Source organism: Protopterus annectens, chromosome 2.part1 (assembly GCF_019279795.1).
Source record: "Protopterus annectens isolate FY-2018-M chromosome 2.part1, PAN1.0, whole genome shotgun sequence".
Classification (NCBI taxonomy): domain Eukaryota; kingdom Metazoa; phylum Chordata; order Ceratodontiformes; family Protopteridae; genus Protopterus; species Protopterus annectens.
In genome coordinates this window covers 1,078,080,048-1,078,106,173 of record NC_056729.1, presented here as the reverse complement: position 1 = coordinate 1,078,106,173, position 26,126 = coordinate 1,078,080,048, and the positions used below count along the sequence as shown (strand labels likewise).

The 26,126-nt window shown below is 39.7% G+C and overlaps 1 protein-coding gene across 2 annotated transcripts in view; it reads left to right on the top strand.

The window, feature by feature from the left end:
* LOC122794329 (mucin-3A-like) overlaps positions 1-26,126 on the top strand; it is a 1,511,548-nt gene that overhangs the window by 1,362,123 nt on the left and 123,299 nt on the right. For both annotated transcript variants that reach the window (XM_044062634.1, XM_044062633.1), the window contains one exon: positions 22,021-22,093. In XM_044062634.1, coding sequence (XP_043918569.1) covers positions 22,021-22,093 — 73 coding nt within the window. The remainder of the gene's footprint in view (positions 1-22,020; positions 22,094-26,126) is intronic.

The following is a 26,126-nucleotide window of genomic DNA, read 5'->3' as shown; positions in this document are numbered from 1 at the left end:
GGGAAGAAATAGCCAGGGAATTGTTATGGCTAGGCTTGTATAGGCCCTAGGGCTGATAGCCTAGTACCAACCTATGAACCTATGAACCTATGAACTCAAATGGTATCTTTCTTTCCTTTTTAAGCAAGTTGCACAATTCTGAAACATTTTGGTTCTCTAATAATGTTCATAGGCTCATGGTTAAGTACTAGACTAGCTACCCTTTCAGATCATTTTAAACCTAGCAGTTTCCCTTCAAAGGTGAGAATCTACCCCTGTTTCTTGTTTCTGGGAGGCAAACATCTTAGCCATTATGCCATCCTCCAACAGCTTCTGAAGGAAACAGAAAACAATTAAAAATATCCACAGACAACTTTATATTATTACAATATAACAGTTCTGAAATCTATACATCTAAAAAAACACAAACCTATTTACATTTTACTATTCAAAAATCTCAATGGACCCTGGTCATGGTGTTTTGGTGGTCTCGGCTGGAAGGTCCCTATCTGTAGATATCTTAGAGGTTGGAATAAATAAAATAGATGTTAGGCTGGCATCCTCAGCTTCTGGGTTATGGATGAAAATCACATAGGTGCCGGAACCATAGGATGAGGGGGGGGTGAGCACCCCCCCCTACTTTTACAGCTGCAATGCATGCGTTGCATGCTATTAAAGTAAAAAAGTGCACATAAACAGCTACCTGATCACATCAAGCCTGCTGGCAGATCATCCATGGTAAGGAGAGGTTTTATTCAGTAGCTGGTGTGCTCCATTTATTTATGTAAGTAGCTGGTGTGCTGCATTTATTTATTTAAGTAGCTGCTCTGTTTATTTATGTAAGCAGCTGGTGCTCCAATTATTTAATTCAGGTGTGTGTGTGTGTGTGTGTGTGTGTGTGTGTGTGTGTGTGTGTGTGTGTGTGTGTGTGTGTGTGTGTGTGTATGTATGTGTAAAATGTCCCAGTTACATTTAACTGGTGGTTAGAATTTCTGAGGTTACAGGAGCCTGCATTCTCTACCCACACCACCACTTGTGATTCAGGGAGTTTAGTGCATAGGTCTCAATTGTCTAGATTTTCACAAAATATTTGGCTCATACTTTTGTTTAGAATTCACTAAATAATGATAGCCCTTTAAGTTTCAGTCTTCCTATCTTTTTTGGGAACACAAAACATTCAGTCTTCCTATCTTTTTTGGAAACACATGGTAACACAAAACACTATTTTAGCAACTTTCCTCCCATGTTACAAAGACATGTGTCTGGAGCATTTTTCCCTGGGCCTCTGGTGAAAATTGGCTTTGTTCCAAGTTGTACTTTCCTGTTAAATAAATAAAAAAATTTACAAGGAGCTGAGAACTTCAGGAGAAAAGAAGTTTAGTGCTGCGTACTCCAAGTCTGTTTGCATTGTTAGTACCACAACTGGTAGTAGCCTTGCTGTTGACACAAAAGGCTGTGGGTTCTACTCCAACAGTATGCATATAGATCACTGATACTGTACTGTGTTGTACTTTAAATGGAGTGGATGCTGCAGTCATGTGAATGTCCTCCTTTGGAGGAATTACCTAGTAACTATGAACTTTTTATCAGTTTGCCATCCATTCCCTATTGCAATATTACTAGCTTTTAATTTTTTAATGTAACATAGGCAAATTATTCTTCAAGGGCAACAACCACTTTATTTGTAGATGAAACAATGAAATATAAAGTTGTTTCCTAGCAGCAACCTCTTCATTAGTTACAGATCCCTTTAATGTGGAATTATTTAGATGACTTCTGCAGTGATTTTGCATATTTACTGATATTGGTGGATTGTAATGATAGAAGTTTGAGTGGCCTTTTATGGTTGACATTTTTTGAAATGGGTAGTTTTGTCATTATTAGTTCGTACATTTTGTTTTATTGCTTACTAGACGACTGTTCAAAACTACAAATTTAAAACACATTCTAACAACCGGTGCTGTATTATACAAGGAATATAATTTAATACAATTAGGAAGGTGAATCAAAGAATATATACATGTATGCATGGCCCTAAATATGTGTTTGAAAACAGCCCAGAGGAAAGTGTGAAAGGCTCAAATTCATAGGCAAATTTTAAGAGTTACTCTTGCTACCAAAGCAATGGATGAAGACAAAACAGTTTACACCACTTTACCTGGAAATGGCCAAGCCCTTTGACACAGTCCCCTACTCAGGTGTAGTATAAAAGATGAATAATGTAGGAGCAAACACTTGCATCACTAGCTGGATTGCCAACTTGCTCACAGGATGCAGAAAATCATAACAGTGGGAAGAGACCAGTCACCAATGGTGTCCCCAGGGTTTGGTGCTGTGACTTTTTCTGTTTGGCATATACATCTCAAAAGTAAAAGAAAATACCAAAGGGCTTTGGCCGACTAAGTTTGAGATGACTGCAAGCTAGGAGCAGTTATTGAATCCCCAAATGACTTAACCATCATGCAGGAAGGTTTGTCCCAAGTAATAACTGGTGTCAATATCATGACAATGCCCTCTGAGAACTGACCCAATTGTTTGGTATTTGGGATGACCTAGCTTTTGACCAGCATGTGCTCAGAGTCATAAAGCCTTTCTATATTGCATAGCTTATAAACAAATTGATTGAGACTAGATCTAGAGATGATTGTGACTAGATCTAGATCTAGAGATGTTGTTGTCCCCCTTTACAAAGCTCTCATTAGGTCACTCATTTTGTATAATGCCCACTTTAGCATGTATCTGTCCAGCCTCATGCAACAATTGGAATACCTTCAGAGATACCTTACTAAAAGGATATAAGTCATAAACAATAGGTTTTGCATGGACCACCTCAAAGATTTATTGCTATACTCAGTATCCTGCAGAGTGCTTAGAGGTGACATGTCTGGCATACATGGCATACTCTGACCTAATACAGATGGACCTACTGAACATCAGCAAGTCAAATGGCATCAGAATTAGTCCAGGTATCTAAACTGAATGTTGTGGAGAGATGGATACACATCACAGAGGCTAACACTGTTCAGGCTAACACTGTTCCAAAACAGACTATCCATACAAATAAAATAAAGCTCATCCATCCATATTCAAATGCACCTTGGATCTAAGGATGGGTAATATAAAATGTACTCCAGGATTGTCTCTCATGCCACTAATGGATAGAGGCAGTTCCTAAATGCTGCATCCCTTACAAGGGTCCCTCAAACTATCTATGGTATGATCCCAGTTATTCTCACTAGGGCTAATGTACAATTATCAGCCATGGGATAGGTAAGACCAATCAGAAAATGTCAATTCAAGCACCAAAAGGGAACTGGATAAGCTTAAAATGTCCTCCAAGTGAACCTATGCTGTGGTAGTAAATAGTTATAAAAAAGTTGCCCTTCTTAGATCACTAAGTGCCTCTCTCACCCTCCGCTCCCCCAGTCTTCCACAGCTTCCGCCGCCTATGAGATACTATCTCAATGTTATTCTTGTCTCTTTGTTCTGTTTGTGAAAGACTCCTTCTTTGTGTACTCCTTGTTATGTCCTGTTAGGAGAATGATTGTTAGTGGGAAAAAATGCTGTAAAAAACAAAGTAATAGAAAACACCTTCACATGCTTGGTACTTCAAGCTTGATGGTTCCTCTGTTGTAGGCAGATGAGCACTGCTTTACAGACACAGTGGTGGTGGTGGTGGTGGTGGTGGGGGGGGGGTAGACAGTGTTTTTTAAAATGCTGGGATACTGGGTCTGACTTAATCCCAGTACCTCTCCAGGGGTGTGACTCAGCCAGGGGTGGGTTGAGGTGGCAGGTGAAAATTGGTCTGGGGAGTGTCTTCACAGATCCAGTTTACTCTTAATGCAGTTTCTCTCTTTCTTGCCATTTTAATATTATATACAGTGATATGTTTCAAAGAAGCCAACAAGTTTTCCATTTCTACTTAACCTAAGCTTACAGTGAATTAAGTTTTAATAACTCAACTAAAATGCAAAAACCTGAATCTCGTACTTTTGGTGGTGTAACATTGTTTATTCAATTTAGTTTAAACAAATGTTGAGGGTCTTCTAAGGGGATATTTATAAAAAGTGGTGGATGTTTGCAGTGCTTTCTGGTGCCTTCATCAGATATGCCTGTCCAATACATTTGGGAAGCATGGCTAGGCTTAAACAGGCCCTCGAGGTTGATAGCCTAGTAATCAACTATGAAGCTATATAAATTCTCATGGCTGGTATCATTCATTTTTAGATGCATATTATTCCTGCTGGCATTTCTTCTGTCATGGATCTAGTGCAGAATTGAAGTCTCCCTCGATAGTCAAATATCTCTTCGGAGCTTCCATATTATTAAGTGCCTCTAGAAAAGCAGGGAGTTAAATCACCCTCATTAGGACAATAAAAAAATTGCTAACAATGACACAGAGGTGGAACTGTGTACTTTGAAAATAATCAACTACCATTTTCATCAGAGTTTATCGCCTCGGGTTGCCAGCCTAAAGATTTATGAATTAAAATGGACATACTCCTTTTGTTGCAGATTTAGCACAACTCAGTAAGTACCTTCCCCTCCAAGCACTTAGATGATTTACCTTAGACATTCTTCATAAAGACCACTGCTGAAGTAGCCTACACTACATAGTTTATATCCTGATAAGCATATAACAGTTGCCAAGCTTCCACATGCCCAAGCTATTAGTCAGCATGAGCTGAGCTGACTAAAAGTCAGGTTTGGATGCCAGTTCCTTCGGAGCTTTCCACCAATCAAAGAGAGCACTCCTCTGCAGGCTTTTCAGGATCGATAAATAATGCTGTTCCATTGTGGGCAGATAAGTTTCCTTTGGGGAGAGGACTTCCACATAACTTTTTTATGACAGAAAACATTTATTTTCTGTAAAACTGATTTAATTAAGCTAGGAGAAAGTATTTTAATATCTGTCACATTAACTTTTTTACACTTTCAAACTGGAGTGTTACTTTTTACTATTGTGATAAAACATTAATCTATTTTTTTCTGTAGCAAAAGTTGTGTTATTTTACTTTTAAGGCTGGGGTAAGTGTTTAAGGTGATTTTTATTGTGTTTTAATGAGGGATGCATTAATTGTTATAACTGAAATGTTTTACTAACTATTGCTGCCAGAATTCACTGGGAATCTGGCACCTTTTGCATCATAATCATGGAACAGCCTACTGGATCCTCAATTCTGCATTGTTAGATTGTTATGCATTATTTTCCACCACAGCAGGCTAATAAAATGCCTCACCTGTAGTTGGATAACTTTGCTGTGGCCAAAGTTGGCTCCTCAGACCATTCGTCTTTTTTTGCCTCGGTCCTGCTGGAGAGTCCCTAAAGCCACCATAGACCAGGGGTTATAAACATCCTCTGCAGCTGTTGAAGTACCCTTCATTGGCAAAGGAGAGTCACTGTTGTAAGTCCAGGGAGAAAGGGCAGATAATTCTTCTCTGCTTAGCCAGAAAGCTGTGCTCATATCTAGGGGGTAGTGATAGCAAAAGTAGGTCTGTTTCTTCAGAATCATAAATTCCTGTCAAAAAGAAACAAATAACATAAAGATTTGTCTTCTCCTATGTCTGTTACCATAGACAGGAGTCATTTATTGGGCTTATCTCAGGGTGTAGTACAGGCTCATGACCCTTCATATGTGTCTGTTTCTAGTAAAACAAAAAGGGCTTCTTCATTTTCTAAAGAGATTGAAAAAGATGATCCTCAAACTGTTTATGAAAGTACAGATCATGTGATGTCTCCACAAAATACTGATTCTTAGGAAAATATGACTTTGGCCAGTACTTTTGAATGATTAACTTTCTCTAAACTATTTCTAGAATGAATCGGTTGTTTCAGTGGGAAACATTGATGTTTCTCAGTCCCTAAGGATGTATCATAAGTTGCTACAAAATGCCAGAGCCTGCAGTTTCCCTGATAACCAGCCTGCCAGTCCCCAAAAAGCAAAAGGAATTTATAAAGTGCCTCAGTCTTTTAAAGTTTTATACATTCATCCCAAATATGCCCCAGCAGCTATTGGTTAAATGAATACAGCTGCTGATAAACATATGGCTAATGCTAATCCCTGTCCTTCTGACAAAGATGGGAAGACTTTTGATAAGTTTGGGAAAAAGTGTATTCTTCTGCAACACTTGTTTTTAGAATTCTCAGCTGCCAGGCTCATGTGTTGAAGTTTATGCTTGTCTCTCATGACAGTATGAGGAGTACTTTTGCATCTGCTTCCTCTTGTGAAGAGAAGTCTGCTTTGTATAACATTGTGTCTTCAGTGTCTCAAGTGGTTACCCACTGTCTGAAATGTGCATATGATTCTGTTAATGCCACCTCCAGAGCTGGCACTGGAACTGTCATGAAGAAGTTTGCCTGGCTGCATTCTCAAAATCTCCTATAGGATGTCAAAACAGATTTTGAATTTTCTCTTAGATAAGGAGGTAGTTGTTTTACCTTCTGCTGCAGAGCTCTTTAAAAGGTGTGCTGAGAGAGGAAAGTTGATTCAAGGAATCTCCCAGAATTTTCAGCCTCCTTCTCCAAGTTTGCCAAAGACATCAATACCCCTCCACATCTTTACTAAAAAAAGCAAAATAAACAGCCCCAGAAAGGTAGTAAGGAAATATGTAAAACACATTGACAGAGAGGTTCCAAAAAGAAAATCAAACCCCCCAGAACAAGGGCAATATAATAAGTCTCAATCACTGTACGAAGGATTTCCAATACCCTTCCACCCTGGTAGTCCATTAATCCTTCCAGAAAGTTTGAACATTTTGCCAGAAGATAGACAGATGTCTGAATGCGATCTATCAAGGTTACAGATGTGGCAGTAACTGTTTCTGGGAATTCCTCCTTATCCACCAGATCAGACTTTTCTTTTCCCTCCTGTAATTCAGCATATGGTTGCTCAAGGAGTGATAGATGCTGTGCCTCCTCCTTGATTAGGGAAAGGTTTTTATTTTAAGACAATCAGTGCAAATAAAGACGATTTGCTGGGTCATGTTTTGTACCTTTATTTTCTGAATTAGTTTGTGATATTTTCCAAGTTTAGAATGCTGTCTCTTCACAACGTGTTACCCCTCCTTCCCCATTTGAGTTTTCCAGTGACCTTAGATTTAAATGTTGCATGTTTTCACAACCCTATATATCCACAGTTCAGATGTTTCTTAAGGCTTTCTGTATCTGAATCACATTCAGTTCTCTGCATTACTCTTTTGTCTATCTACTGCTCCAAGGGTATTCACAAAGCTCATGTGATAGCCTACTGTAGACTGCAAGCTATTCATATTTTTTCACAAGTAGATGACTTGCTTATCTTTACATAGTCTTTTTCACAGTGTCGGGAATCTCTCAGTTCTGTAATATATTCATATGAAACAGAACTATTCTTTAAGCTATTCAAAATCAGTTTGGACCAAAGGATGGGAAATCAAAAATTCACCCCTTGTTTGTTATATGTGTCCATTATGGATAAGGACAGCTTGTAGATGCTCTAAGGTACAGGCATATACCAAAACAGTTCTAGTTCTTGGGCATTGATAATTAGAAAATTGGGGCATGATTGACTAGGCTTAAAAAGGCAGTAGGGCATTACCCTAGTAACCTCCCATAATCCTTTGATCCACTACCTATCTCACTATCCAGAATATTTCTTTACTGTGTCTACCCTTTATACGAAAACTTCCTTCTCCTATATACAACTTTTTCTAATCTTTTCTGTAATATATTCATAAGATAAGACTTCCATAATTCATATTAATCAAAGTTATCAGATACCATGTTTTATTTCACTGTTTTCACTTTTTTAAATTTATTTAACCATTCCTTCAAAAACATTTGCCTTTTTTATACCCTTTTCCAATCACCCATTTAATACTTCCACAGAAATCTCTCTCCATTCCTCCTTCGTTTCTTTCTACAACCTATATCTTTACTGTCTGTTCCTGGTATAGATTCCACATTTACTGAATTGATCAGTTCATCAAACTCTTTTATAGTAATACCTTTATTTAACATTAACTTTTAATCTTCATCAGTCATTCCCACTTCCCAAACCTCAGCTTTCTTCTTCTCTGTACATCCATACATATCATCAAACTATATCTCTACAATTCGTATTATCTCGGAGTATATCTTTCACACCCATTCTCACCCTTTAAAACTCTAATTAAACTTTTTTTCCCAAACAGACTTTGCTAAAAATGGACATCTTATTTCTTAAGAAATAATGTTATCTGTGCAAAGTTTACCTAATTCTCTATTTTTTCATACAACTCTAACCTCTTGAAAATCATTCCTCATTCTTTCCCAAACATTTATATCACCCATTATTTTTTATATTTCTCTTTATATATTTCCTCAATTATCTTTCTATTTCTAAATATACATTTTCTATATTTTTCTTTAAATACCACCACCCACTGTTTCCATGTCATATTAAAAGCTTTCATTGTTAGATAACCATTCCACAACTGCCCAAATTCTACTGCAAACATTTCAGTATTTAACATATTCCGTGTCATTTTGTGAAGAAAATCCCCTCTCTAATCAATGCCTCATATTGTCCTAACTATCTATATAGCTAAATGGTCAGAAAATCCATTTACTACAGTCACATTTTCTACCTTCTCCATTTCAAAATGTATTTTTTCTAATATTTCCTCTAAAAGCTTATAGTTTCTTTTCCGCACACATCTTTTTAACATCACCTATTTTTATCTGTTACACCTTACATCACAGTCTCCCATCATGATGATCAACTCATTAAGAACAGCATATGTACATAATGTATTCAAGTATTTTTTCTTTCTTCTTGCATTGTGTAAAGTATACACAAAAACTAACCTAATACCTAGCTGCTATTAACAAATCAATTATGATAGCTCCCCCTGGTATCATTAGTATACAGTCTTAAATTTTTACATTGCCATCTTTCCATAATACTGCTACCCCAGAACATCTGTCAATTCACAAAACTCCACACCACCTTCTCTCCTCACAATTTTCCCACTGTCATCTTTCTTCCAAATTTAGATATCTCATATCTAACAGAGCAATAATATCCTGTTTTTATCCTTCACACTATTACGATGCATACAGTCTTTTAGTCTGATTCTTAATGCTGTTCACATTAACTGACAGAATCCTCACATTTCTCTTTCAGTTCCTTTTTTTTCCCCCCTTGGGAATTTTTCTTTTTTTTTTTTTTTTCATTATTTTAATTCATTCTCCAAGTGAACTTTTGTTCTGCACTTTTCTTCTTTCCATAAAAATATATGCCCCGAAATCCACTCCCTCTCCTAATGTTTCAAATCTGTTTTCTGCAATGATTTATTTTATTTATTTATTTATTTATTTTACATTTTACAAACCTTTTTTTACAACTTCCCCCTCCTTTCTCATTTTACTGTCATCATTTTCCCCACTTTCATCTTCACTCCTATCAAATCCCTTATTTTCCACAAGGCTACAGGCTATTCAGGGGAGATCTGTGCCTGCCATACAAGGCATTGTTGGACCCCACCCTGATGGGCTTCCTGCATATTGGAAAACAAACATCGCCAGAATTACTTGTTCTAAGAACTTAAACCTTGCCTGTGATATAAATAGGATCTGCTGGAGAGACAGGTAGGTATCCCAGAGACTACCCCTTCTCTGGAACAGGCTCTCCATCCATGTGAAGCAGAATTCCTCCCTAACCCAATTCTAGTGTAACTTGGACATTTAGAAGGGTAACACAAAATTCATTCCTGGTTTGATATCTATGTCTCTAATGGACAAAGGCAACCTGTTAAGTGGTTTATTCCCAGGCCCTTGCTTGTAAATGTTTCACCTTCCAAGCCCATGCTTACACTTATCAATGGTAGCAAAACTTGTCAGAGATTTGGGATGCATGGCTAGGCTTAAAAAGGCCATAGTGGTTTTTAGCCTAGTAGACATCCTATTATCATATGAACAACCTCTTCTCCTCTTCTTCCTCCTCCTCTATTGCCTTACATGTTCTTCCTCACAATCAGACCTAAAATAGTCTGTCTTTTTTGGTTTATAGGTTCATGGGTGTTTACTGTGCTAACAACCATAATGATCTTTTTAAGCCTAGCCATGCATCCTAAGTCTCTAAAAAATTCTGGTACCCTTGATAAGTGTAACCAGGGGCTTGGAAGATGAAACATTTACAAACTAGGGCCTGGGATATGAACCATTTACGGGTTGTTTGTGTCCATTAGAGACATAGGTACCAAACCAGGGATGAATTTCTTGTTCCTCATCCAATTTTTCCTTCTGAACTATATTTCTTTATATGCTTATTGTACTATTCTATGCACTCATGCCATATACAGGGTTTCTCTACTAGACTTTAATCAATATAAGTCTAGATAATACATACTTTCAATGTTGCTGCACCTTAATCATCACAAATTCCCTTTTGTGTCTCCTCCAGTACTTCTCACAATCCAAGGGATTTTATATATTCCCATCCAGTTTTGGTATAAAACAGGTTAACCAGACTTAACAAAGTTGGGTAAGCAGACATTTAAGATGAAATGGCAAGGGAGTTCCAAAGAGAAGCCTCAAGCTTCCCAAAACCAAGGACAGTCTAGCAGGTCAGAATGACTGTTTTATAGCCCTTGGAACGCCCTCCCACCTGACTCCTTTTTTGATCCAGAAAGCCTGAATCTCCATTTTTCAGTTTAGCAATAGATTTTTTTCAGAAAAATGGGTTCTGAAAATCATTCATCAAGGTTACAGATGTTTTTTTGTCTTTTCGACTTTTCCCGGTTAGGGGTCGCCACAGCGGAACTCTGGTCCGCTAATGATTGGCAGTCGATTTTTTTTTATCGTGCTGAGTTGCCAGCCCAACTCCTCAACCTTCAGCGAAGGTTACAGATGGTAGTGAGAGAAAATTATTCCTTTCCAGTTGTCATTCTTCTTCCCCTAGATCAGACTCTTTTGTTTCCACCTGTTCTTCTTCATATACCTAATCATCCAGAATTTAGATGTTTCTTAAGGTTAAGGTTTCATGTGTCTGGATCACATTATCAGTTCTCTGCCATATACTTTGGACTATCCACTGCACCGAGGTTGTTCTTAAACTGTCTAGCTCCAGTTACAGCTCATTGCAGGATAGAGGTTATCTGTTTTTTTTTTTTCCATATTTATTCAACTTGCTTGTTTTTGTAGAATCTTTTTCAAAGTATCAGGAATCTCTTTCTGTGGTTAGACAACTGTTATACAAGCTTGGATTCCAAGAGAACATTCAAAAGTCTTTCTAGACTCCCTCACACAGGATTGTGTTCCTGGGATGTCAACTAAATACCTCAGTTCAAAGAGTGTTTCTTCCACAGGAAAAATATATCTTTATTTAAATCTATTTCTAAATATTTCCACTCAGCCTTTGGCCACTGCTAGGTAATACCTTTGGATTTTTGGTCTTATGGCACCAAGGATTTTTTTGACTATACATGAGGAAGATAAAGTTGTATCTGAAATTTCCTTGGTACCACCATCAACACCCTGTATCTTTTCAAATCCCAATACTAGGGTTGTCAGAAAAGAGATATTGTGATGGAAGGAACAGATATTCTTGAATCCAGTTCTCTCCTTCTCCCTACCTGCTCCAAAGCAGTCAGTCACTACAGACGCTTTGGACTTTTCTTGCCGAGCAGTCTCAGGATGGGAAAAAGTGCAGGGGGTGTGGGACATTAAGGACAGATGCAAACACATGAATATCTTGGAGATGCTTGCTGTGATCAAGGTATTCAACTTCTGAATTATCTTTGGTCCCTGGGACCTCTTCAAGTGGTTTCATACAATTCCACAATCATGTGGTACATCAACAAACAAGGGAGAGCCATGTCATATTTGTCTTTGCAGATTAGCCATGTTAGCTTCGGATATAGTTTCACAGCACAATCTCACTCTACAGGCATCCTGCATTCTGTCAGAAAATAATTGTGTGGCAGACAAGCTTAGCAAGAACATGGCAGACCCTTACAGATGGAAACTGGATCAAGTAGTCTTCCAAGATTTGATCCACCTGTGGGGAGTTCCTTAATTAGAACACTTTTCCTCCTAACTGAACAATCATCTGGCAAAATTCTGTTCCAGGACTCCATGCAAGAAGGCCTGAAAGACAGATGCCTTTTCTTTTCTGTGAACAGGAATGTTCTTCTGTGCTTTTCCACCCTTTTCATTAATATTTAGGGTATTTCAGAAGATTCAGAAGGAATCTTCCAGGATCATCATGATGACTTCCTTCTGGCCAGGCACCCTGATTCTTTCTTCTTTTATAAATGGCTGTGGGCAGTTATCTTAAGCTTCCTCACAGACTGGATACACATACACAAGAACATGGGTGTTTGATACAACTCAACATTAATCATCTTCAGTTGCCTGCTTGGATGATAGAGCCTTAATTCCTTTTAGACACCTTTTTACTGGGGATGTGCAGCAGGTAGTGATGCAGGCAAGAAAGCTTGATACTGGAAAATCAGACATTAGGAAAAGGAAAATAATTTTCTAGTTGGTGCCAGCAAAATACCAAGCACCCATTCCGAGTCAGTTTTTCTCTGGTTTTACAATATTTGTGTGAGTTTCCATCCTATGGCCTTTCTTATTCCTCTATCAAGGTTTACTTTTGGATCATTTCAGCATGTCTGCCAATGTCTCTCCTCTTTCAATGATTCTCATGTTAAAATGTTCTTGAAAAAGGTTTTCCACAAGAGGCCTTCAAGTAAACTGTTTACTCATCCTTGAAATCTTAATTTTTTGTTAGAGAAGCTAACACTTGCTCCATTTAAACCAGCTAATCTGAATGATTTGAGGTTCTTAACATATAAAGCATTTTATTGATTGCTCTGATCTCTGCAAGAAGGGTATCTGAGTTGCAACCTCTTATGGTGAGTCAACCCTATCTCATTTTTATAACAACAAGGTTTCTTTGAGAACTAATCCTTCTTTTATGTCTAATGTGGTACTTTAAGCCAAAATATCATTCTCGACGTTCTCTTTCCTGAAACTAAAAATGAGGAAGAATGGATACTCCATAACACGGATGTCCACAGACAACTCAGGTACTGTCTTGACGGTACTAAATATTTCAGTTTTCCAATACATTGGTTATTTCTTATGAAGGTAAGAAGAAGGGACAACCTGTGTCAAAGCAGACTTTTCCAAATGGTTGCCTATGGCTATTATCTTTTATTAGGGTCTATGTTAAATCAGCAAACACTTAAAAAAGTGAACGCTGATTTATCAACCTTCTTTAAGCGAAAGCTTAAAATCCCAAACACTCGGAACAGCGATTTTTTTCCCCTGGGAAAAAAATCACTGTTCCACAAAAAAAAAAAAAAAAAAAAAAAAAACTTCAAAACAGTACATAAAGTGGGGGACTTTGCCCCCCCCCCCACTTAACTATACCAACTCGAGATCGCACCACAGTGGAGGAAATGGTAAAGCCCCAAAAATGGCCCAGCAATTTTTTTCCCTGGGAAAAAAATCACTGTTCCGAGTGTTCAGGATTTTCAGCTTTCACTTAGAGGGTCAATAAATCAGTGTTCACTTTTTTAAGCGTTCGCTGATTTAATATAGACTCTTTTATTATACTCAGTATAACATATCTATTTCAGGAAGGGTCACTGTCTACTCTGCCAGAGCCTTGGCTTCATCTATGGCTTTTTGGAAAGAGTTAGATTCTAGAATTATTCTAGAAGGTACTACTTGTTCATCTGTACAATGAAGTGCTTGTAATATTTGGGACATTTTTTGCTCTGATCTTGAATCTTTAGATTTTCTTTATAATTATTACTGCTGCAGTAGCTCAAGCTGTCTGAGTTATATCTTGACAGGGATATAGCACCCAGCCAGCTTCCAAAGCTTCAAGTAGCTCAAGCTAAGCTGACTAAAAGACAAGTTTGGACACCAAGCCCTTCAGAGCTTTACTGCCACTGAAGAATATGCTCCTCTGAGGATTTCAACTATTGATGGTCAGCTTGTGCTATTCCTTTGTTGGGCAAATAAATTCTCTTTGGAGAAAACCCTTCAATCATTTAATTTTTGTTTATTTTTAATACATTTTTCTTCAAGAAAGTTATTTTAAAGCTAGGAGTTTGTCTTTTATCAGACTGTCACAATACTGTGTTGTACTTTTTAATTGGAGCGATTTTCTCCTGTAGTTTAAAAGTCGTTTATAGTAATTGTAAAAATGTTTTCTGTGGAGAAATTATATGCATTTTATTTTTGTGGGGCTGGCAAAGCTTTTTACTACATTTATTTTTGAAAAAGTGACTTTTAAAGAATTTTGTTTTTTTTTTTACCTGCATTTGTTGCTTGCCTTCCCTGGGAAAGAGGCATCATTTTAAACTTGACCATGGAACAATCTCTCAGTCCCATGCTCGGTCCTTCTTTTAGCCACAAAAAGAAAAGGTTAAATAAATAGCCTTTGACACCCCAGCAGGCTAGCAGTTTGCCTCAGCCACAGGTGGTTGACTCTGCTGTGGCCATTAGTTGTACCTCAGAAAAACTCTTTTCCTCTGTACCCTTTTGGTTAGCTACTACAACCACTATGTACCACATTTAGTCAGGTTCTCTGAGGCTATTGGGTTCCCCTCAAGGGACAAGGGCAAGGGAGGACCACTCTTGTTGGTCCTGGGAGATGGAACAGGGAAGATTTTTCTGTTTTGTCAGAAAGTTGTGCCCATACCTGGGAAAGTTGCTACTGCCATATATAGTACTGTTTGTCCCATTTTTCCTATCAAAAAATAAACAGAAAACTAGGAATGTATCTCCTTCTTCTTAAACTTCCTTATACAGTAGTAGTTTACTGGGTTGGGCTCAGGGTTTTATTCAGGTTATTGATCTTTTTTCTAAAGTAGTCTCTGGTAAAAGAAAGTGGGATACTTCCTTTTCTGAGGAGATTCAAGATTCTGTATCTGAACAGGAGGATGTATGGACAGATACAGTTTTTTTCTCCACAGATTTCTGATTCCAACTCAACAAAATACAGCTAAATAGAAGAAATAGCAAGGGGGCTCCAAGACGAATTCTGGAATCTCCCAAAGCCAAGGACAGTCCAATAAGTCAGAATTACTGTTCCCCCCTCCCACCCTGTCAACATTTTTTTTCTTCCAGGAAGTCAGACTCTCCATTTTCTCTTTAGCAACAGATAGTTTCAGATGAATGGGCTCTGAAGACTATTCATCGAAGTTACATAAGGCAGTAGGAGGAAATTCCTTCTTTCTCAGGAGTAATCCCTCATCATCCAGACACGACTCTTTTCTTTCTGCCTGTCCTTCATTTCATGCTATTCTGGGAAGTGATAGAATCTGGCCTCCCTTTCCAGGTTTGAAAGGGGTTTTATTCAATGTTGTTTTTAATGCTGAAGAAAGAAAATGCTTGGAGACCAGTTCTGGATATTCCCTTCCTAAATCTGTTTGTGATAGTGCCCAAATTCAAAATGATGTCACTTCACAATCTGTATCCCCTTCTCATTTAAGTCTCCTTGTAATGTGAAATTTAAAACACACATCATCACATTCCCATTCATCCAGATTTTAGGTGTTTCTTGTGGTTCTGTCTGTCTGGATCACATTATCAGTTCTCTGCCTTACACTTTGGACTATCCACTGCAACGAGAGTGTTCACAAAGTGTCTAACTCCAGTTATAGCTCACTGCAGGCCACATGGTATACTCACTTTTCCTTATTTACATGACTTGCTTATCTTTACATAGTCATTTTCGAAGTGTCATGAATCTCCCTCTTGGGTGAGAGATGTCTTACACAAGCTGGGACTCCTTCTCACAATATTGTGTTTCTGGAATATCAACTAGAAACCACAGTTCAAAGACCTTTTACTCCACAGGAAAAAAATAAATAAATCTTTATCTAGATCTATCTCTAGTGTTTTCCACTTAGACTTTTGTCACTGTGAAGGATTAACTCAGGATTTTAGGTCCCATAAATTCTGTTATTCTCTTGATACCCCTGGCAACCAGAGACTCCATGACTCCTAACTCCACATGAGAAAGATACATTGGTATCTGAATTCTCTTTGGTCTCAAAACACTAACACCGCTTGTCTTTTCAGATCCCAGTATTGGTGTTTATCAGCAGAGAGGTTACTTAGTAGAGACAACAGATATTCTTAAATCCAGTTGTTCCTGCTCCAAAGCAGTCAGTCATCACAGATGGCTTGGACTTTGCTTGAGGAGTGCTTTCGATGGCAGTAAAAGTGCTTAGTGTGTGGGACATCAAGGACAAATGCAAGCACATAAATATAAAAGAGATGCTTGATCAAGGCACAGATGGCTTAGTTTTTGAAGTCTTCGTCTCCCATGCACAAGGTACAAGGTTCGATCCTGACCTCCGACCAATGCCTGTTTGGAGATTGCATGTTCTCCCTGTGTCTCCATGGGGTTTCTCCCATGTCTGAAAAACATGCTGAGTATTTCCATCTCAAACTCACCAATGAATGGAGCTCTGGGCAGCAGCACAGACTCTACATGGTGCCCTATAGGGGGAAGAGTTGTGCAGACCAACCGTTTTGGGCATCTACTGTGATGTGCAGTATCCTCAAGATAGGAGAACATGGATCACAGACTGCATGCCATGGCAGGGCTAGCCACTCAATGTGTCACCAAAAATGGGCATGGGTAGTTACCAGTGATAAGTGGGTTGAGGACCCGGCCTACTCTCACCCATTCGAGGGACCCTTGCTAACGGTGAGAGGGGTATATGTGCCCCCATTGGCAAATGTGCACCTGCTATAAAGCCAAGCAGCCCTGGGCCAATAAGCTGCCTGTCCGGTGTCTAGTTGCCCAGCCTGGGTTACCTGGCTCTGCTAGACATAAAACCAACCTGAATTGCTACACTTAATGTAGGTTCATTGACAGGACACAGGACACAGCTGGTAAGTGGATGACATGATTGGACATCCTATGTGTCCAAGAGATGAGGTGGAAGGGCAGTGCAGCAAAGCCATTTGGCTTGGTATCCAGACTCGGAAGGCTAGAAATGGCGTAGGAATTGTGGTGAGAGGGAGGCTTTAGAAAGCTGTGAGGGATATTATCAGAATTAATGACAGACTCATAGCAATCTGACTCCAGTGTAATGATAGGGCAGTACTCTTAATCTCAGCATATGCTCCACAGTAGGGTTGTGATAGTAAGGAAAATATAGGACCTACTAGAACCTACTAGATAAAGCAGGACAACATGAATTAATTTTGGTAATGGGGTGACTTGAATGTGACTTGAATGGACATATCGGGACAGACAGAACAGGATATGAGGACTGCCTGGGTCCCATGGGTGGGGTAACAGGAATAAAGAAGGAGAATCCATTCTAGACTTCTCTTTGGCAAATGGCTTGATAGTAGCCAACACATGGTTCAGAAAGAGAGACAGTCACAAGATCACATACAAGAGTAGCCAACATGCAACTCAGGTTGACTTCCTCCTAGTTGGGAAAAAGGACTGGGGTAGAATCCATGATTGCAAAGTCATCCCCAGTGAAACAGTCGGCCCACTTAGTTGCCACAATCAGCTACAAGCAGTGGTTAGAGAAGGCTCTAAGGTCAACAGAGACCAGACTGCAGATCGGGAAGCTGACTGGAGAGAAAGTGCAGCAGTTCAAGGAATTATTCAGGGCTCTAACACCCCAAGAAGAGAAGGAAATAGGTGGAGTTGAAGAGGAGTGGTAGTACCTACAAACAGCATGTGTTAGGACTACAGAATAGATATGTGGCTGAGCCAGGTATGGAAATAAGGTACATAAGGAAAGCTGGTGGTGGAATGCAGAAGTCCAGGAAGTCATCAAAAGAAAGAAGGAGTGCAGAAAAAAATGTGAGATAGGAAAGACCAACCAGGCTAGGAAGGACTACTGGTTGGCTAACAAAGAAGCTAAAACTAACTCCTTGAAGGTTTATGTGAAGCTGAGGCGCTAGAGTGCTTTTCGTGTTACTGTAAGATTTTTACTGTTTTATTAAATTCTGGCTTATACCTAGACGTTTGTTGTTCTTGAAAGCTAAGAAATAAGTTGCAATAGCAAAGAATAGGGCATCAGAGGCACTCTACTAACTTCTGGAAAGTGACTCAGTAAGGGGCACAAAGAAACTATATCAGGTTGCAAGGCAATGACAGCAAGATAAAGAAGATAGTCAGACACTCTTCATAAGGGATGCCAGCAACAACCTGCTTAGCAGTCCACAGGACATCAAAGGCAGATGGAAAGAGTATTTCCAGCAGCTTCTGAATGAAGAAAACCCCACCGAAGCTGTACTGCTCCAGAAACAGCCTACAGTTAGAGAAGAAGAGGAGCCCACCTTAGAAGAAGTAAGAACAGAACTAAGGAAGATGAAGTCAGGGAAAGCAGCAGGCTCAGATGAGGTGACAGCAGATATGATAAAGATGCTAGGTGAGATAGGGGAGAAATGGCTCCTGAGGGTAATAATATCAGTGTGGAGAGAAAGGCGTATCCCAGATGACTGGAGAATAAGCATACTTGTGCCAGTGTACTGGAACAAAGGGGACATCCACAACTGTGGGCAGTACAGAGGGATCAAACTCCTGGTGCGCTGCATGAAAGTTCTGGTGAGAGTGTTTGATAAACGGATACGCAGAGTAGTAGAATGTAAGATGGGAGATGAACAGTTCGGATTCAGATCAGGATGCAGCACAATTGACCCAATGTTTGCATTGAGACAGATACTTGAAATGAGGACAGAGTCAACTGTACATTCCTAGACTTGGAGAAAGCATATGACAAGGTCCCAAGAAAGCTAATCTGGGTAGTACTGCAGTGGTTTGAAGTCCCACAAACATTGGTAGAATTAGTGCAGGCTATGTACAAGGACCCAGTGACTCAAGTATGAATAGTGTTCAGCCTCACAGAGGGGTTTGCAGTGGGAGTGGGTGTACATCAGAGTTCAGCTCTGAGCCCACTGCTGATCATACTGGTGATGGACTACATTAGCAAATAGGTTGGAGGGGACAGATCAAAAAAGCTGTTGTATGCAGACAATGCAGTAGTACAGGCAGACACTCTTAGCTAGAACTTCAGCAAAGGATAGGAGAATGTAATGCAAATATAAAGGCATATGGGATGAAACTAAGCACAGATAAGATGGTGGTAATGCTAGCAAATTGGTGAAATCAGAAGAAGCTGAGAATAGAGATAGAAGGGAAGATAGTGGAACAGGTAAACAGCTTCAAGAATCTGGGAGGGGTGGTTGAGGAGAAGAGTAGTTTGAATGAAGAGGTCAAAGCTAGAATCAGAGGGGCTGCAGCCAACTGGCATAGAGTATCTGGTGTAGCCTATGACAGAAGAATGCAAAGAATGCAAAGAAGCTGAAAAGCAAGGTGTACAAGACAGTTATGCAACCAGTACTACTGTATGGTGCAGAAACCTTAGCAGTAAAGGCAGAGCAGTTGAAGAAGCTAGAGGTGATGGAAATGAAGTGCCTGAGAAAGGTGGCATGATGCACACTGTGGGACAGACAAAGAAATGAGGACATAAGAGCAGAAGCCAAAGTAGCTCGAATTGCAGAAAAGATCAAAGAAAACAGATTACGGTGGTTTGGGCACATGTGTAGAAAAGGAGAAGACAATCTGGTGAGGAAGATTTGGGACAGACAGGAGGAAGGTAAGAAGAAGCAAGGATTTCCAGCAAAGAGGTGGATGGATTGTGTGAAAGAAGATTTGTGACAATCAGGCATGAGTGTTGAAGAAGGCAGGAGCGTGACACAGAATCGAGAGAGTTGGTGACAGTTAACACGATACCCCGACCCCATGTAGAAAAAATGGGAAAAAGGGGGCTGATGATGATGATGATGCTTGATCAAAGCACTCAACTCTTTGAATCATCTTTGGTCCATGAGACCTCTTCAAATTGTTAAAGACAATACCACAGTCATGTGGTACATCAACAAGCAAGGGAGAACGAGATTGTATCCCCTTTACTGACTAGCCATGTTAGCTTGTCATGTAGTTTCACAGTACCAATATTACTCTACAGGCATTCTACATTCCATCAGAGCAAAACTATGTGGCATGGCTGACCCTCACAAATGGACACTAGGTCAGGGATCTTCCAAGATTTGATCCATCTGTGGGGAGTTCCTCAAGTAGACCTCGTTGCCTCCTTTCTGAACAACCAGGTGGCCATATTCTGCTCCAGGACTTCTTGCAAGAAGGCCTGGAAAATGGACACCATTTCTTTCACTTGGACAGGAATATTCCTATATGCTTTTCCACCCTTTCCACTAATATCCAAGGTAGCTCTGAAGAATCAGAAGGAATCTCCCAAGACCATTGTGGTGACTCCCTTCTGGTCCAGGCAACCATGGTTCTCCCTTCTTTTTGAAATGGCCCTGGACATTTATCACAAGTTTCCTCACAAACTGGCTCTACTCACATAAGAACAGGTGTATTTGATACACCCTGATCTCAATCAACTTCAAATGACTGCCTGCATTAAGGGGTTTTAATTCCCCTTTAAGCACATATTACTGTGGGTATGCAGCAGGTACTAATGGAAGAAAGAAAGCCTGCTACTAGGAAATCATACATTAGCAAATGGAAAAGCTTTTCTAGTTGGTGCCAACAATGTAACCAACACCCATTCAGGTATAGTTGCTCTCTGGGTTTTACAATATTTGTGTGAGACACTATCCTATGGCCTTTCTCACTCCTCTGTCAAGGTTCACCTATCAGCTATTTCAGCATGTCTGCCCATGGATCCTCCTCTTTCAATGCATTTTGATGTCAACATGTTTTTGAAAGGGGTTTTACATAAGATGCCTCCAAAAATAACGGTGGCTCTTCCTTGGGATCATAATTTTGTGTTAGAGAATCTAAACTTGCTCCATCTGAGGCAGCTAACCTGACCAACTTGAGGTTCTTGTCATAGAAAACAGTTTTATTGACTGCTCTAACCTCTGCAAGGTTACAGAGTTGCAAGGTCTTATGGTGAGTCAACCCTGCCTTATTCTCTTCAGGGACAATTTTTCTTTGAGAATTAATCCTTCATTTATGCCTAAAGTAGTGTCTGAGTTTACTTTAAGCCAAATTAGCCATCTCCCTGTTTTCTTTCCTGAACCTAAAAATGAGGGTGAGAAAGGAGACTCTTTACTATGGACACCCACAGACAACTCCGGTACTATCTTGACAGAGTTACATTTTTCAGATCTTTAGATCAATTGTTCATTTCTTGTGAAGGTAACAAAGAAGGGGCAAAATGTGTCAAAGCAGACTATTTCCAAATGGTTGTCTAAGGTTATACTTACCATAACAAACCTCTTTCAGGCATTGTCAAGATTCTCTATTCCAGGGCCTTGGTATTAGTTATAGTTGGATTCTAGGTGTCTTCTAGAAACAGCAACTTTTTCCTCTGTACATACTTTTACAAAGCACTATAAGCTCGATTTCTTCTATTGGTCTAGATCAGGCTTTGCTAAGACCATTTTACAAGGGCTCCTGGACTCTTCTTCCACCTCCCAAACTGTGTAAGCTATGGTAATCTACCCATACAGCTTAGGCTACTGCAGCAGTGATCAATATAATGAACTTGGTATAGTTGCGTAAGCAAACTTACCATAACAGTAGACACTCAAATGATCACTGCTGCATTAGCCACTTCCTCCCTCTATCTCACTTTTTTTGCTGGTTGGTTGTTTGTGCCAGGGTGTGGTCATTTATCTTTGTTCTTCCTAGCAATAGCATTGTCCTTTCAGAGCTCAGCCTTCCTGTCTTGCTGGCTGGAAAGCTATGAAGAGCTTGACACTTTAAACCTGTCTTTTAGGCAGTTTAACTTGAGCTGCCAGACAATTTTGGTGAATGGTAGGTGCCCTGAAGCTTTGGAAGCTGGACGACTGTTATATCCTTGGCAGGATATAGCCCATATAGCTTATGCTACTGCAGTAGTGATCATTTGAGCATCTTAAGTTATGATAAGTTTACTTTGCACAACTGTACTATATTCTGTATATTTGCTTTATATGTACTTATTACAAAAACTATATCTGCTGTACTTAATGTTTGTATTTCTAATATATATTTTTAGACTTCTCGGCTTTACACCGTCTCGTCTAGTGGACCAGTCTCAAGAGCAGTCAACAGATTTAATAAACAATCTGGTAAGTGCAAAACCATACAAGTTCAAATACATGCACATTCTGAGAAACAGACTTTGTGATTAAAGAAGATACATGGGTGTTGTTTAAATTATAATATTAAAAGTATATATAATTTCAGTATACTTTGAGTTTGCACCTCAAAACGCAAACAGATGATTTTACTAGGTTTTATTGTTTAATTCTTAGCCAGGTGAACCTGCAGTAAAAAATTATTAACATTACAAAAACAGAATGTATGCGGGCGATATTATTTGTTGAATAACTTACATTTTTAATCTCAACCAAGTTTTGCACAGGAACTGGAGGGTTGAACAGAACTCCTTTTGGGGGTATACTTTCTGTTTCTTTGAATTTCCTAACCAGGATAGAGCACCGATTACAAATGACTAATTTCAGTCTAAGCCTGGCAAATAGAAAACATTGTGAACTATACAGCATTTGGCAAGCATAGTTTGAATACATAGAGAAAGTATGTTATTTAAACTTTTGTATACAAAGTATATATATATATATATATATATATATATATATATATATATATATATATATATATACACACACAGCAGCATACGACAAATAGTTAAGCGTATTTCATATAAAAAGTTTATAATGCAGAGATTATGTTTAGACAGCATATAGTGTGGGTTAGGTTATGTCCCCAGACTGAATGCATTTGAATTTTGCTTGATTTTTAAGATGGGTTTTTAGTTGTGTTTACAATTTGGGATAAGAAGTATCTTTTAATATTGCAGGGAGAGATTCTCTGAATCTGCAGTGTAGTACAATGAAAAAATGGTCTATAACGTAGTTTATAATGTGATGATTGTACCAGAAGACCTCAGTTTTGAGGTTTCTGAGATTATAGGACTGAGTTTGTCTTATAAGTTTAGTGGCTAAGTGAGAAAATGTTTAATCATTTAGAATCTGAACAACTGTAAGCCAACCAGCAAATGAGTTGTTTGCTTGAACTGAAGCCATTTACCTTTTTTTCCAACATTAAACATTGAGCTTCATCTCAAGGAGAGAGGGTGATGAATCCACATATTATACTTGATATAGGCTGGATGGCTGTTGTGTTTTTTTTTTTTTTTGGATGTGGGATTTACTAATGGGAGACCATACTGAAGCTGTGAAAAAAATGTCCCTTTACCTATACCTGACACACTGGACTAGAAGAGAGATGGGGGATCTTTTTTGACCTAGAAAAGAAGTAGATTCATCTTTTTACATGTCATCAAGATTCTGTTGGAAACTGAGAGAAGGGTGTAGCCAGATTCCAAGATACTTAAGACAGCTAGTATTCCTTACTTAAAGGAGTACTTAGGTGATCAAAGATTACTAGGGAGACATGCGTTCTACTGAGTTTCTTCCTGATACCAAAGAACATGCTTTTTGTTTTGCAGTAATTATGCAATAGTTATTTTTTATTAAGTCACCGAATAAAGGAGTAGTCGTCTGCTTGGAGCTCACATTGTATTGAAGACAGAGATGTTTGAAGTGGAAAAAGGACAATGTCATCAGTATAAAGTAAGAGCAAGAGCTGAGGTAGATCAAGTGGAAGTCTATTGATGAACACAGAGAATAAGAGGAAGGGTAAGAATGGAGCCTCGTGGGATGCCTTTAAGTAGTGGCAGTATCGATGAGGCTGAAGACTAGATACTGATAGTGAAGTGACTATTATGGAAATAATTTTGGAACCAGGAACCAGTCCACTCTCTGCTACTATCAACATTCTTAGCAAGATCCAGGTCACCTACCTTCCCTACTCGGTCCACCAGGAGCCTGTCAAATGAGGATGTGGATAGGGTGGTGGAGAGACTTTTGAAGATGCCTGCTTTAGCCAAATTATTATCAGATCCAAGCCCAAAGGCAACGGATCAGACACAGCCTTTCCCCTCAGCATCTGCTCCTTCTCTGATCCATCCCTCTGTTTCAGAGCTGGAAGATTCCAACATTCAGCTTGTGTCTGTATCAGGTCCAGAGCTTATAACTTCTTCGGATCCATATCTGCCCTGACTGTTTCCACCCAGTCAGAGCAGGAGACCTCTGGGTGCTGACACTCTCTGGTTGGGTCTTGGGGGCTGATTTGGATCCCACTGGATCCAACTCTGCCTCTCAGGGCCTCAGCATGGGTGAGTTCAGCTCCTACCTCAGCTTTGGAGCTTCTGTCTCCTGTTCTGGAGATTCCATCAGCTCTGACAACAAGCTTGTCAGATCCAGGGAGTTTTTCAGAACAGGGGCGGACTGCCTTTGAAGTCATATGGAGGGTTCTGTCTACCTCTCAGTCTGAGGCAATATCTCCTTCAGATCTTCCTCACAGCTCTGAACAGGTGTCTTTGTATTCTCATGTACCATCTTCACAGGCTAGCAGAGACCCTAGCCTCAGGATGTCTAGCAGAGGACAGTCCACTTTTCTGAAACTTCCCCAGAATAACCAACTGAGGAGGTCCTTTGGAAAAGGACATGCAAGAGGAAGCATCTTGACTCCCAAGAGGAGTTCGTCACATTTGATACCAACCTCAATGATGCAGAAGGGTCCCCACAGTCACCTCCTGAAGATGTCTCTTTTGGAGACATCCTAGAAATTTTAAAGCAGAGGGGTGATGGACAGTCCACCTCCCCTCCTACTGAGGAGTCAGTATACTTGAAGGCTATTGGGTCTCACCCTTCAACCTCTTGGGTGTCCCGTTCTTTCAACAAGCTTATGGAGTTAGTCTCTAGGAAGGCTTGGTAGACCACAGACACCATAGATCCCACTCCTAGGAGGCCACATAAGTACATTACAGCACCTAAGAATAAAAACTTTCAACAAAAGGTGTAGCAGTTGATGCCATGGTTGTGGTGGCGGCCAATAAAAAGGAGCTCTCTGAGACCAGCTCCTCTATCCATAGGTTCATAGTTTGGTACTAGGCTATCAGTCTAGCCATAACAATTCCCTGGCTATTTCTTCCCACACTATTTACTTCCCATACTCCAAATAAAGACTCTAGGACTATGGATAGGTATGGAAAGTACATCTTTTCATCAGCAACCTTTGCCTTGCAGTCACTAAATTACCTTACGAGTTTCACTAGGTTGCAGAGGGACCTGCTAAAAGAACTAGCCTTCCAAGTAGCTGTAGCTGATGTGATGGCAGATAGAGTCAATGTTCAGCTCACCACCCTAAATTCAGTTGTGAACTCATCCATGAGGCTTATATCATATGCTGCAGATGGAACAAGTAGGGCAATGGGTCCACGCATCTCTCTTAGGAGACAGGCCTGAATGCTCCTTTGCAATTTTGCAGAGCCCTTCAAATGTTCCTTCATAAATGCCCCTTTTGATGGCTCCTCTCTTTTTTGGCCAAAAGTAAAGTGACACTCACCTGGTGTGAACAAGAGGGGATGACCTTATCAGCCATTGGACTGCATTTTCCTCACCTACCAGATCCTTTCCTAAGCATCAGTTAGGTAGTGGGAAAATGTGGCTCAGAAAATCACAAAAGGACTTTCCAGGACACACAAGGTGAAAGTTCCACTAGAGACAGAGATGGGAACAATAATTGAAGATGCCGCCCTCATGGCAGGGGAGGCCCACAGAATCAGGACTGCAAGAAATCTTTCTTTGTTAGGCACTTCCAGCACTCCAGAAGGAGTGCCCAATTGCTTGCCTCTGGAGGAAGTCAGGGGTTGGTTGTCTCTGCACCAAGAAACCTGGCAAAAGATAATAAGTGACAAATGGGTACAGGACATAATATCCAGAGGATACATCATTCCCTTCTCCTTTCCCACTCCTGTAAACAAGTCAGTTCCAGATGTTCCACCCAGTCAAAAAGTAACAAGCAACATTAGAAATCCAAAAGTTGCTAAGAAAAAGAGTCATCCTAGAAGTCTCAGCACGGTACAGAGGATCTGGAACTTACTCAAGCTTCTTTTTAGTTCTAAAGAAAACAGGGGAATGGAGACCCATTTTGGATCTTAGTAATCTAAACAAATTTGTACAGAAAACCAAGTTCCAGATGGTGACACTGCAGTCGATACTTCCATTCCTGGAG